The 15000-nt window shown below is 27.4% G+C and overlaps 2 protein-coding genes across 3 annotated transcripts; both read right to left on the reverse strand.

Moving 5' to 3' along the window:
• Positions 1–5278: 5278 nt before the first annotated feature.
• LOC112639229 (proto-oncogene tyrosine-protein kinase ROS-like) lies at positions 5279–9040 on the reverse strand. 2 transcript variants are annotated; one of them, XM_025412518.1, is made up of 6 exons: positions 8844–9040; positions 7635–8758; positions 6982–7086; positions 6597–6799; positions 5858–6328; positions 5279–5626 (listed from the first exon to the last, which is right to left on the reverse strand). In XM_025412518.1, the coding sequence occupies exons 1-6, from the start codon at positions 8846–8848 to the stop codon at positions 5279–5281; spliced, it is 2256 nt and encodes a 751-aa protein (XP_025268303.1). In that variant the 5' UTR covers positions 8849–9040. The 2 variants fall into 2 exon arrangements, with proteins under 2 accessions (XP_025268303.1, XP_025268302.1); XM_025412517.1 differs by having other exon boundaries at positions 7635–9040.
• Positions 9029–12548, reverse strand: LOC112639228 (proto-oncogene tyrosine-protein kinase ROS-like). Its single transcript, XM_025412516.1, has 6 exons — positions 12538–12548; positions 10900–11044; positions 10247–10331; positions 9782–10108; positions 9297–9593; positions 9029–9041 (listed from the first exon to the last, which is right to left on the reverse strand). Exons 2-6 carry the CDS (start codon positions 11033–11035, stop codon positions 9029–9031), a joined length of 858 nt encoding a protein of 285 aa, XP_025268301.1. The 5' UTR covers positions 11036–11044; positions 12538–12548.
• Between the last annotated feature and the right edge of the window lie 2452 nt (positions 12549–15000).

The raw sequence follows: 15000 nt of genomic DNA on the forward strand, positions 1-15000 counted from the left end.
CAAACGATCCGAGCTCGGTGAAACACATACCCCCTCCGTTTTTTTGCCAACCGTAGATTGGCAGCAGTCGGGAGTAAAAAACAGTTTCAAAAATTTATAAAATTTTTTCATACGTGTTTATCTGCTTATTATTTTACACATCGGATATAAAATTCCGCGCGATAAAAATTGTTTTAAATATTAATTGCATTTTGTGAGCATTATTATAAATGAATTTTATATTTGATATGTTACAGACAACTAGCTTCGATAACAACAACTACGCTGTTGCGCATCAGTGCCGGTGAGTGAAAAAAAACTTTTATTTAACATTAAAGTAACGGATTCGTAAAAATTGCAGATGTAGATGTAGATTGTAGATTGTAGATTGTAGAAAATCCGTTGCCTTAAAATGGATGAGCTAGGATAGATTAAATTAAATAAATTAAATTACATAATTAAATAATTAAATTAAATTAAATAATTTTAATAAGTTTTTTCAAACTTATGCTTTGCATCTATTGCGAAAATATATTGAAATATTAATTAAAAAGAAGAATGAGAAAAAGATTTTTTTGTAAAGATTATGTCTAATTTATTAAATAAGAACACGCATTAACAATTATCAATTTTATCAATTTGTGATGTTAATTTATTCTTATAATACGAACTTATCTTTTAATTGCTCATAGCTTGTCTATCGTAGAATTTGTTTGTAGATATTATTTTTAAACTTTACTTTAACTTGATATAAAGTCAAATGATTAATTAATTAAATAATTTGTAATATGATAAATACACACATTAATTTTATATTTTATTATAAAATATAATTTATAGAAATTTGTAGTAATTTGGCTTTATTCAGTTAAAATAAAGTTATATTTAATATTTAACGAACGATCGTGAAATCAAACGATTGTTACTAAATAAGCGTAAATATTTTACGCTCTTTTGGCCGGCAATATTTATAATTATCTGGCAAAAGAAAGAAATAATTATCTTCTTCTTCGATCTCTGATTAGAGATCGAGAAAGAAAGTGGCCAGGATCAACGAAAGATAGGTTCAACTGGCCTGAAGAGTATGGTTAGGGCGCGCGGTTAGGGCACGCGGTTAGGGCACGTGACTAAATATATACATGATCAGGTGAGGTAATGATTAGAGATAGGTTCCTCAAATCTCGAATAATTTAGTTAATCCGGAAATAGGGTTTGTTAAGGCTATTAAGTAAAATCATTAAAATTCTTCTATTAATATTAGGGTTGTTAGGGCTCTTGAGATCATTAGAATTCTGTAATAGTAGGATTGTTAGAGCTATTAAAATTATTAGAATTCTTTAATAGTAGAGTTGTTGAGAAAGATTCATTCTTTCTTTTAATATTTCAATATTATCCTAGGGATAAATTAAAATTATTTTAATTAAATTAATTTATTTTTAAAAATGTTGTGAAAATAAATATAACATGTTTTAAAAATAAAAATGTTTTAAAAGTGAAATTTAAATTATCAAAATTATCTTTAGAAATATTAAAGAAATGCATAATTATTAACGTTTAAGAAATCTTAACATGTTATATTTATTTTAAAACTTAAAAATATATGTGTATTAAATCAAATATAATATTTAATCCAAATGTTAATGCTATCAATATCAAATTATTATATCGATGTTATTAAATATTTGAATAAATCGGATATTATTATTTGATATTGATAGCATCATAAATTTGTAAATTGTAAATTGTAAATTAGAAATAGTTATAATTGTATATTAATTATAATCTAACATTGATATTTTAATTGTAAATTATAATACAATTATGACTATAATTATATTATATGAAATTGTATTTACGATTGTAAATTCTTATGCAAATTACACGAAAAATTATCGAAAATATAGGTATGATTACATAATAGTAATTAACATAATAGTAATTTATTAAATTAAAGTATTTGTTTCTGTAGTATATATTTTTAAAATATTCGTAAAAGAGTAACTATTTGTATTTTCATGTCAAAGAGTCATTAATAAATTCGGAAAATTTTTATATAGAATGTAAAAATTCGATGCTAAATTAATGATAAATATAAGCATTAAATATAAGCATTATAAAATTTGACGGACGCCTTCGTTACAGAATCGCGAGTCAATTATTATAAATTTAATGATGCTTGATTGATTTAGTTATGCTTTCTGTTAGCTTTATTTATTTATGAATTCCATATTGCGCGGAATTGAATATTCTTAAAATAAATTATTAAATTATGATTGCGAAAATACCGTGTCCTTTCTGCGTTCTCTTCTCGTCCTTATACAAGATTATCATTTTAACATAAGAATTTTATTAATTTCGCTGTCTCTCTCGTCAGATAATATTCCTAAATATTGCTAATTAAATATAAAGAAATGTCGAATAAGAGAGTGAAAATTCGATATGATAAGTCAACGATTAAATATTAGCTTCACAAAATTTAACGATCACCTTCGATGTTATAGAATCGCGAGTTAACTATTATGAATTTAATAATTTGTTCCTTCGGTTATATTCGTGTATTTACGAATTTCGTATTGGAAAATATTCATAAATAAATTCATAAATTATGGTTGCGAAAACCGTCTTTTTCCCTCGTTCTTTTCGTGCTCTTAGACGAGATTATCATTTTAATGAAAGAGTTATCGTTGTTCTTTTCGTTAGGTAAATGTTAATAAAAGTTGAATGGCTCGTATCGCAAGAAGTCGAAATGATTTTCATTATGGAGAATTATTTCTTATTGGTTTTTGTAAAATCCATTCGCGACGTCTAGTTCGATGTCCCGTTGAAAATTGAGAATTTTTATTGTAAGAATGGAACTAATTCCAGATTTTCCTGACAATTTCTGACAACAATGATTTCGGTAGTTATTCAAACGACGAACGTCATACGCTTCTTTAAAGTCGAATTAATATAAATAATATATTATTAGATGTGAAAGAAATGCATATATTTTTTTCTTCTCGTTAAAAATGTTCTATCATTATTAGGATTCATATTATTATTATCTAATGCCAGAAAGATTTAATGGTAGATTAAATATGGATATAGCTTTAGGTATAAATTTTTATTTTTCAAGTAATTTCATATCGTAATAGTTTTTATTAACTTTTTGATAAAAATGATTACGAACGAATATATTTTATTAATTATTAATTAATTATTTCTAGGTACTGGGGATATTAATATTAGTCTTTAGTTTCTTTTAAGAATTTTATGTGCAGGACATCGCCATTTTAGAATATTAGTTTTTAAATATATACCATTTTATATATATGTATAATAAAACACATGCACAAATTAACGTATTCAAAATATTTTTATAATTTTTATTAATATTATATATTATTTACGCGAAATTATACATGAATGTTACATAAAGTGTGCGAATATTTAAAAATTTTGAGATGAATCGAATGGGTACCCCCATAACAGTAAGAGATTGATTAAAAAAAAAAGAAATTATTAATTTAAGCGTTATAAGAATCTAAAGAATTAATTCAGAATTAATTGTTTAAAATTATTTGATTAATTTTATTTTGCACACTGTTCGAATTGAAATTTTTTATATCTTGTTGATATCGGGTTCGATTCGTTTCGCGCGCGCAAACGATACTCCGAATTATATGTGTTCGCACATTTAACACAAACTCCAATAATACATGTATTTTATTATTTATAAATATAATCGTTCGTAATCACATTTCAATAAAAAAAGTCGTTATATCTATATAATTTTCAATAAGGAAATATATTTCTTAATAATGGAAGAACATGTTTTCTGTGCATATCAATTTCATGAATTGAAGATAATGACGAGGATAATTGTCGTTGATTTATTATTGAAAACATTGCTATCGAGAATAATCCAGGATTCGTTTTCTTCTACAGTGAAGTTCCCGACGTTCAATGGACTACTTAAAATTTTTTTTTAATTCACACAATTTTTTAATTCACAAAAATCCATATTTTACGATGATTATCATGAAATTTGAGAAAAAAATTTATTCCACCATGTGAAATGCGTCAAAGTATGCAATTTTTTGGAGATGTAACACGTTCTTACTTTTGAGGAGATGACGAGAGGGAGGGGGGGGATAAATTCTAAATCTGACAAATGAGTTTCAAAATAGAGGCTTTAAGCTTGAGAATGAAAAAAAAATTTCAAATCCTTTTTTTGACGTAGTTATATTTATTTGAAGTTATGCGAAAATTTTACATGAAATTACCTATGCGACAATTTTGTTGACGAGTGTATATTCATGTGTATTATATTTTACGTTTGGAAACTCTGTATTAAAAGAGAATAAAAATAAAATAAAAAGAAATAAAAAAACTTTTTCTTCCTCGATGTTTCTCTAACCTTAATAAAGGCATTTGCCAAGTGGGGAGGTTTAAGTATTCTCATGAATCTGAGATCTATGCCGGCGGTATTGTACGCCGATATTCATATAAATTATTCTTATATTTAACATCATTTAAAGTATGATCTTAGATTGCTTTTTAAGATTTCGTTTAGTTAGTAAAATAGTTACATTCCAACTTACTTAAAACGATCTTAAATATAAGAGTGAATTATGAATATCGGCCGTAATTACGATAGGGTCAGACATGCCAGACAAATCGAAGGGGAAGAGTCGGACTAATAGAAGTACCAAAATTGTATAAATATATGTTATATTATCTAAATATTTTTGAATAAAATAAAAGAAAAAGAGACAATAATCGAGAAAATAGAAAAAAGCAACTATAGTGATTTCAATATCTATACCTGAGAACGAAAGTATTCCAATGGACTCCATAGGAAGGAATAAGCATGACAAGTGATGGTAATCTGTATGATGTTAACACAAAGGAATACAATAAACATAAAGGAATATAATAATTCAAGAACTCGAAGAAGAGAATATATTGGATAGAAATGTATAGTGATTGGAAATAATTAGAAACTAAAAGACAATATGCATACAATCTATTTATTAATAGTAATACTATTTTGTAATTATATTTAATTTTAATTTAGTACATTGTATTATATAAGGTATTAAGCATAAAAATATTATACTGATATGAAAATTATAATAAAAATATATAAAAATAATGTTAGCTATATTAAAATAGAACAAACGAATTCTTTATAATAAATCTAATATTAAGATTAAACCTAAAAATAACAGAATTAATTTAGAAATATTAAAATTAATTTTCCTGCATTTATTGAATCGTTCGAAAAAGAAGATAAACATTAATTTAATTATATCGACTAAATAACATCGACTGGACTCAGTAAGGCATCTTCCATGTTCTTTCTTAATGCTATAATATTTTCCAGACAAAATTTGAAATTTGGTCTAGCATCCGCTGCACTCCAGCAACGTAGCATCAACTGGTACAATGGTGGCGGACAGTTAAGAGTCATCGGCAACCTGCCTCCAGCACGTACATGATATATCACTTCATTCTCAGTCTTGTCAGTATAAGGTTTCTCACCCAACGATGTAATTTCCCACATTATTACTCCAAATGACCAAACATCGCTTTGAGAAGTAAATATTTCAATCATCAAAGATTCGGGTGCCATCCAGCGAATAGGAAGACAACATTCTTCTTTCTAAAACATGATTTAAACGAAAATTTAATATTTTGATTTAAGTTGTTCATTTATAGAATATGTGCAAAATGAAAAAAACGTTTATTTATGTCTTGCTTTACATAAATAAAAATTATTTATATTCTATATTACTTAAAGAAACAATGCACGATACTATTATGATAAAAAAATGGAATGTATTTTCAAAAGAATTAATTTTTAAATTATTAATTTTTTTTCATAACTGTATACCTTGCGATAATAATTATTCTGGTAGATATCTCTAGCTAGTCCAAAGTCCCCAATTTTGACGACACGATTCTCTCGATTCCTCGAAGATATTAAACAATTGCGACACGCTAGATCTCTATGTACGAAACGCAACTCTTCCAAGTAGCAACAACCTCGCGAAACATCTTCGCACATGGCGAGCAAATCCTGCAAACGCAAAGCAGCCGAATCTGACGCTTCCAAATTTCGACAATCTCTCAAATATTGTAACAGATTTGTTTCCATCAATTCCAACACTAATAACGGAGAATCCCCATCTAAGCAAATGGCCAACAATCTTAATATATGTTTGTGTCGAAAATGATTCATAAGCTTGGCTTCCTTTAACAATTTCTTTTTCTCATAGGAAGAAGCATCTTTCCGAAGCGTTTTTATTGCAACGGATATCTCTGTGCCCGATCTTTCTAAGTTCTTCACATTTCCTTGAAACACCTGCAAAATATTTCACACAAATTTACATGCGTACTTCATTAGAAAATGTATATAGTTTAATGTCAAGTAATATTATATTTTACTTTATATTAAATAATTCAACGAAAAATGTATAACAAAGTGCATGTTTGTTGTCTCATCTAAATTTTATATTACTTATAATCTATTATAAAAATTTATGTAATTTATATCTTTATTAGAATATACATATCTGTTTTGTTAATTCAAAAATTAATTTGAAACATTGCTTGAAAAAATTAATTTTTACCTTTCCGAATGCGCCGCTTCCAAGAAGTTTTGTAAATGTAATCTGTTTACGTGCGACTATGGTTACCGCACATTCATCTGGATTATAATGTAACGTAGAATTGTCAATCATGAATTGAGTGTTTCGCCAAGGTACATGTAGAATCTTCAATTCCATATCGTTCATTGTTGAAGACAAATATTGTTCATTATCTCTGCGATGCACTGTTATGAAATTTCGAGTTAATTATGTAATAATATGTATTATAAAATCTATTGTTTTTAATAAATTTATTCGTTTAGTTTTATATAAGTAAATTACTATTTGCAGTAAATCTCTAGATATTATATCAGTTATATATATGTATAATTTACAATTCAAGTCGATACCTAAATCAAATACTTACAATAATAAAAGTACCAGATGCAGATTATAGTAACTATAACGATAAAACTTAACATGAATAATAAGTAATATTCTTTCGCTATTATTCCAGGAGTGCTCGGAATATCTATATTAAGCAAAAATATAATTTTAATATCTTCGTCTGTGTATGTTTTTACAAATTTAATTTTACTTATAACTTTAATACAAAATATAATTTTTTAAATTTTAGGCATATTCATATCTAAAAAAATTAAAACATAATATCTATGCAGAATATTACAACTACTTTTGTAACAATATTGCAATATTACAAATATGTTCTCACTTCATTTACTAATACGATATTAATCTTCAAAGATAATATATGTTTTTATTAAGAATAGATAATATTATATTTAGATATTATTATATTTTTCTATGCATTTTTATGCATTTTTCACATGTAAATAAATACAAGATGAGTTTTTTATTTTCAGACATCGAAATATCTCAAGAAATACACATCGTACGAAAAAATGTCCGTAATACTTTATTTTCTAGGGGGAAAACTGACCCCGCGAAAATTAAGTCCCCTCCATTCCAATGATTTGCAATATTGCAATGATTCAATGAAATTATTCTTCACTATATCTGCAATCTTATTGTGCTGTATAGGTATTTTCATTTACTTATCACGTTTGCTACCACGTGTTGAAAAAGTAAATCTTTCATCAGCCGGCCATGTTAAATCTTCCTCGTATTCGATGTATCTCAATTTCAAGCGAAACTTGTATAAAGTTCCCGATTGTAAATTTTCGACCTTGTATATTACTTCACTGTTATAATTCATTTTAATATAATTCATTGTTTGCCACTTTTCTGCTGCAATATCTTTGTACTCTAGTATACAAAAAATCGTCAGATTAATGTTTGAGATCCACGAAATGTTCATGCTATTTATGTCGACCCCGCTCAAAGTAATATTGTTTGGTTCTATGTGAACGATCTTGCTTAAACTCTCGTTGTAGAAATCACTGAAATTTTTTGGATATACACGCACGTATATCATATAATCTTGTACCGGTAGCGACAAGTTAATCTTTGTGAAAAATCTGCCGTCTGCCGTACGTTTCGGCACATTGATAAATTGTTTGCTCTTGTGTTGCGTGCCGTTCACTAATGTAACTGACTTCCAATGCACTTCGTAGGTCACGGTCACGCAGTTCACTTTCTTGAGTGGCATCCAATGAACTACTGCTATAGTAGGCGTTAAAGCTAGAACACTTACGTTTTCTGGTGCATCAAACTTACCGGAATTAGTTTTTATTGGTATCACATTCGAATCAAATGGATTTATTGATAATTGATCAAAGTAAAAATTGTTTAAAGTAAACTTCAATTTGTACTCTGTAAATGGTGTTAAGTTCTGAATCTCGTAATATCGCTCGAACGTCACATATCGTAGCACGTTGAATTTCTCCGACTTGTTGAGATTGTTGTCTAAACAGCTTATGGAGATAGTATATATAGTAGTTGGTAAATTATATTTTTTGCATCCACTCTTTACAACCGGCTCCGGAAGATTCACACTGATGCTGTTTGTTGTTGCATTCACATTCTCAAAATTATAAACTTTCTCGTCAGGTGTCAGGCATCTCATTGGAGGGTATGGTTGTAGAGATTGATCAAAAGCGTCAATTTGATAAAAACGTTTATTTTTACTTGCGCTTATTATCTTTTCAACATATTTTTCTGCATTTACGCTATTGAGACTTGCATATTTCTTCTTCAAAACGTATATATCATTCGAATTATATCTTAAAATGTAAATGTTTGTTTTGTCAATTGTAATAGAGCGAAGTATGAATTTATCATTTACGTTTTTCATGTGTAAAATCTTACTGCATTTAAAAACGTTAATGTCTGTCACAAATATGCTATTAGAAAATAACCAGTAAATTAACGGCTCCTCATTATTTATGTCATCAATTATCATATCATTAGGAACATAATTGTTATCAGGGCACAAGGATGTATTTACTGGAACAATTTGTTCAATTTTTCTATCGAGATGATATTTCATTATATTATATTCTGTACCTCTTAAATTGCGAAATAGGAAATATAAAATTCTGAAAAATATATAATTATTTTACTCACTGTAAAACATTATTTTAACAAAAGTAGAAACTTGTACGTAGTAAAAATTCGAAATTCTTTTAATTATATTACAACTTATTATTTTTTTTACTTATGATCTTAATTATAAAACCACGTAAAATTATAGAAAAATTACAAATATGCATAAACCTTTAATGGAAAATTATTTTTTCAGATAAACGGTAGTAAACGTACCCCATAGACGGTAATACATTTAAATGGTAAATACAACATTCTGCTTTGTAAATTTCATCAAATTTAATTATGCCATTTTCCCACATTGTTAAGTCGAATTTTACAATATAAGAGTAGGGTAAATAATGCCAGAAATATAAATTTCTTGCTACCCAGTCAACGCAGAAATATTTTCCTCGATAAAAGCCAGCTATTTTTGTGTTATTATTTTCATTAATCTTCAATATCATTAGATCACTTCCATTTATCCAATAAATTTTGCGTTCCTGTATCGAATAACAGACATATTCTACATTTCTGAAAGAAAGGAACCAATTATAATTGTATAGTAAAAAGTTATAATTGAAATTTCTAATTTTATAGTTATTACTGCTATAATGTTGATAATAATAAACTTGTGCATAATAATAATAACTTTAATTTTATACTTAGTGTTAAAAATAATTTATGATAAATATAACTATTTTTTTTATCAGTATACGTACTCTGACATTATGAAATTAGTAATGTTTAAATCCACGTCTAATATGTGGATGCCTTTTTCCGATGTGACTAATAATTTAGGTATTGGATTTTCATGCACAGTCGACACATTGATTAAATCCGTGTAAGGACCAGCAACAATTTTAGTATGCGCACGTACTCGAAAATAATATGTCGTGTTAGATGTTAGATTGTGCACCGTGTGCTCCAATTTTATAGTTGTAATATTTTTATCATCGCAGATTTGAATCTCTTTTAAGTTCTCGATGAAAAAACATTGCACTGTGTATCCCTGTATTATTTCATCGGTAAATTCAGGTCGGTTCCATCTGTAAAAGCATAAAATTTTAGTCACTTTACATTTATCAAAATTATAACAGAATTAAAATTTTGATATATTTATATGTCGTTGAATTTAAGAAAAAGAGAGAAAAATAAAAGAACAATTGGGAATTTAGATTCCTTACCTCAATGTCACAAAAATGTCGTTTACTTTTTCTGTAAATTTATTGTCGTATTGTACAAATGCTCTGAGAGATGTTGGCTTGCTTTCTAGAGATTTTAAGAGCGTACGTATTAACATAATTATATATAAGATTAAGTGAATTAACTCAGAAAAAAACAATATAATGTGAAAATAAAGGAATAAATTTAAACTACAAAAAAATAAATGTAAACTACAAAATATGGAAATTAGCACAATATTGACCTTTAAAAAATAATATAAGAATTTTTTGTGTCATTTCAGATTTAGAAAAGTAATCGTTAATTCATGGCAAAAACGAATAAATAACATTTAATAAAATGACAAGTATTTTTCGATAAATTCCTATAGTTTATATATAGTTTATAGAAATCAGAGGTATAATATTTGCGACTGCTTTAAAACGGAGTATCAAATTAATAAAATTGACTTTACTTTAAATTATGACAATTTTTATGTATACTGTTATATATATATTATGCTTTTTTATTTCTTTTTTGGACGGAATAGAATTTATATTCTTCTTACTACTGGAAAATATTTTTGATTTCCATTCTCTCTTGAATTTAAATTATATTTACACTTTTTCGTCATAGATTTTGTTATTAATGTTTTATGCATTTTTTTGCAACTTACCGATAGATTCTGGGATAATAGAAATATTTGCAAGTGGAACCTCATCGACTTCTCGGCCATTTCTCACAGTCATACTATCAGAATAACTCCGGTCAGATTTGAAATTTAGTATATGATGATCACTTTTCTCGGACATTGAAATATCCTTCATAAAGTATAACGTACGAAAAGAATTAAGTGAATATTATATTGTTGAAGGTTGTATTTATTGTTAAATTATATAAATTATAAAATTAAACGAAAAATTGCCATTTGTTTTTTGTTTGCTTAATAATACCGGTATATACCATTCCTAAGTAATATAAATTGAATGTGATGTAGTTTTATTCATATCGTAAATATATATTTTTTAATTTTTTTATAGCATCTTATATATCTAACATAACTCATGTCAAAAATAAAATCAATCAATAGGTTAACGAGAGTCAATGAGGAATCATAACAGCTTTTAGCATCATTACAGCAAGTAGTGCAAGCGAAAGTGCAGCTCTTTGCAATTATTAAAACAATTTGTCGAACGATTTGATTCTTTTTTACGATAGGTTAGTTAACTCTTCTCAATTTTATCAATTTTAACAATTTTACGTAATTCAAATTTCTTTTCAAAAATTTGCCGATATTACTAAAGTTTTATTAATGTTTGTACTTCAAAAATAAAAAGGTTTCAAAAATAAAAATATTGTTTCTTTACAGTTATTAAATATTAGAGTCATAGAATTATATAAATTCTTTTATTTATAACTTTTTCAAGTTTTTTCTCGAATATCGTTATATTTTTAATACAAACAAATTCTGGAAATAATAGTATGAATCGATAGTATAAACCGATAATGCCTCCATAAAAATATGTGGATATAATTGTATATAAATGGATATATATACAATGAAAATTAATATAAATTCGAGTGATTATTATTGAATATATTGTCGATCGAAAATATCAGCGTTAATAGATACAACTTGAAGAATGTTTGATGAATGATTTTTTTATTAGACAGAGTTTCTATCTCGATATTTAGTAGCTCTGTTTCGTTATATAATTACATATCCTTAACATAAAGAAATTATGCTAACATTCTAAATTAATTTTATAAAATAAAATTTACATTAGTATAAAGCTTACTATATATCAATAAATATGATATATATATAGGAAAATAAATAAATTTTAAAAATTGAAGAAAAATAACATAAAAATCTGTTGAAGCGCCATCGTATGTATATTTTAATGTAGCAGATAGTAGACAGAAAATTTCATTAAGTTTAAAAATTGTTATTTTTAGAAATAATAATTATATATGTATATGAAGAGAGAGAAAGAGAGAGAGAGACAGAGAGAGAGAGAGAGAGAGAGAGAGAGAGAAAGAGAGAGACAGACAAAATAATTCAGTCAAATTTTAAAATATCGTTGTAATTAAATTTAATATACTATATAACATCTACTTGTAAACAAAATTTCGAAACTTTATCCATCTTTTTTTTACAACATTGTACATACTTTTTTCTTCTATATTGAATTACTTTTTTTTTAATCTTATCCTATTATAGGTAGAATATATAATTTATTACTATTTATTTTTAGTTACACTACTGCAATAACATTCAATTGTTTCTTAATCAAGCGAAAATATCTTTTACCTGCGTGAAATTTAAATCTGGATACATGGAAATATTTTCTTCTTGGAAGATGTTCGAAGTGATATCAACCTTCGGCGTATTAGTTGCTTTTGTCAGTATTAAACCTTTTAATAAAACACATAATATTGTTCCAAACATAATTTGCATTTTTCGTAAAAGTTTGCACTCAATCGACTTCCGTTGAATCCTGAATTAGTTGTTTTTCTCACTCTACTAATTCTGATGTGTTAATCAAATTGATATTAATTCATATACATATACATATATTTTCGTTAAATTCATATATATACATATATTTTCATTAAATTCCTTAAAATTCAGTTTTAACGAATCGCAAGTTATTATCTTTTAATATTATGTTTTAGATTTCCTTTTATAGTCGCGATCACAGGATATATATTTTAAGATTAAATTAGAGAATTCTTAGTAAGTAAATAGTTTCTATTTTTGTTGTAGGAGAACAAATGACAATACAAAATGATATATATTCATTGGAATGTATCGCAAATATAAGAATATAATTATTATCAGCTTTTCGTTTTCATTAATATTATAGTAGAAAAACATCGATAAAAAGATAACCACAATCAAACTACAAACGATTAAAGAAGTTATAAAATTATAGATTTTGTAACATTTTCAGTCATATTCAAGCATACGCAGCGTGTATTCGAATTCACTTAAGTATTTACTATATCTTTGATTTTATTAAAAATATAATTATGACGATTCGTTCGTACGATTGTGTTACTACGTATGCTTTTCAAAATCCACTATTTATATACAATTTTTTATGATATTCATATGATGCAATTTGAATCAAGCGATAAGTAACGCGGTAGTGTGTTTCACTAGCGATCACAATGTGATGAAAAGTAACTGGCTTCGAATTATCAATCTGTTGCCACGAGATACTTCCGAATAGACACAGTACAATTGGACACAACTGGCTTTGATTGGCTAATCGTGCTTGATCGTGCTGGTTACCTTAGGCATCGGTCAATATAATTGGCTGTGTCTAATCGGGCAATCCCCGTTGCCACGACGTCTTATTAGCTTCATTCCGTTTGTAATTTATTTTTCTCCACTCGCGGAGATACTCGCGTTATTTCAAAAAGAATTAAAATCTTTAAAAATTGTTTGACAAAAAAGTTATATATGTGTAAAACTAAAATAGTTCTATCTATAAATAAAAATAGTTGTATATATGTATATATGTGTATATACTACATGGGCTGAAAAGTCCCGGGATTTTTCAATAAGTGGCGTCACTAGAAAATGAACATGATTCATTTCGAGAGGTTCATCTATCACTGGTTTATGTATGAAGTTTCATGACATTTCGTTCATTCGTTTACAAGCTGCAGTCGTTTAAGTGACGCTACTTTCGCCTTCGTAAAAAGAATGGAAAAACAGGAATATCGCATCTTGATCAAACATTGTTTTTTGATGGGAAAAACTTTTGAACAATCATTGAAATGGTTGCAGAAATGTTATCCCACATCTGCTCCTTCGAGAACAACAGTTTATCGGTTTAGTGAATTTAAAATGGGTCGTACAAGCACCAAAGACGTACCTCGCTCTGGAAGGCCAAAAGAGGCTACGAATGCGGAAATCGTAAAGCAAGTGCATCGAATCGTTTTGAGTAATCGTGGAGTGAAGTTGCACGAGTTAGCTGAGGCCGTGGACATCTCAAAAGAACGGGCAATACATTTTGCACGATCTTTTGGAGATGAAAAAGCTATCGGCGCGATGGGTGCCGCGTTTGCTGATCATCGACCAAAAACAGCAGCGCGTTGATGATTCAACGGCCGGTTTGGCGTTGTTGCAGCGTAATCGAGCGGACTTTTTTCGACGTTTTGTGACGATGGATGAAACGTGGGTCCATTACCATACGCCTGAGTCCAATAGGCAGTCTGCGTAGGCGTATTTCGAAGGCTTGGACGTTTCGTACTACAGAAAGGGCATCGAATTGTTGGAAAATCGCTATACCAAGTGTATCGCCCTCGAAGGCAACTATGTTGAGGAATAAATATAACTTTGCCCAAAAAACGCTTGTTTTCATTAAAAATCCCGGGACTTTTCAGCCCATGTATTATATGTAGTATATGTAGTATATATATAATTGTTTAATGAATTTTATTATAAATTTTTTATATTAATTTATTTCTGACTATTTTCTCTTTAGCATAAGAGGCACGTTTACTATATAAAAAGATATTCTGATTATAAGAAAAGTAATAATGGATTTAAAAAAGTGATTTATACGTTTTCATGTAACGTAATATTCATGTAATGCAGTTTGAATCAATAGCGTGGCGTTTTTAGTATAAATCTAGTAGTTCTAGTATAAATAAATATAAATTTCCAATAACATAAATAACTAAAATAATTGTACGAGTTATTATTATCGTTATTTGCATCGAATAACCTTATAATATAATAACATATATAATATAATTT

This window comes from Camponotus floridanus, unplaced genomic scaffold, assembly GCF_003227725.1.
Source record: "Camponotus floridanus strain SB8 unplaced genomic scaffold, Cflo_v7.5 scaffold519, whole genome shotgun sequence".
NCBI lineage: Eukaryota > Metazoa > Arthropoda > Insecta > Hymenoptera > Formicidae > Camponotus > Camponotus floridanus.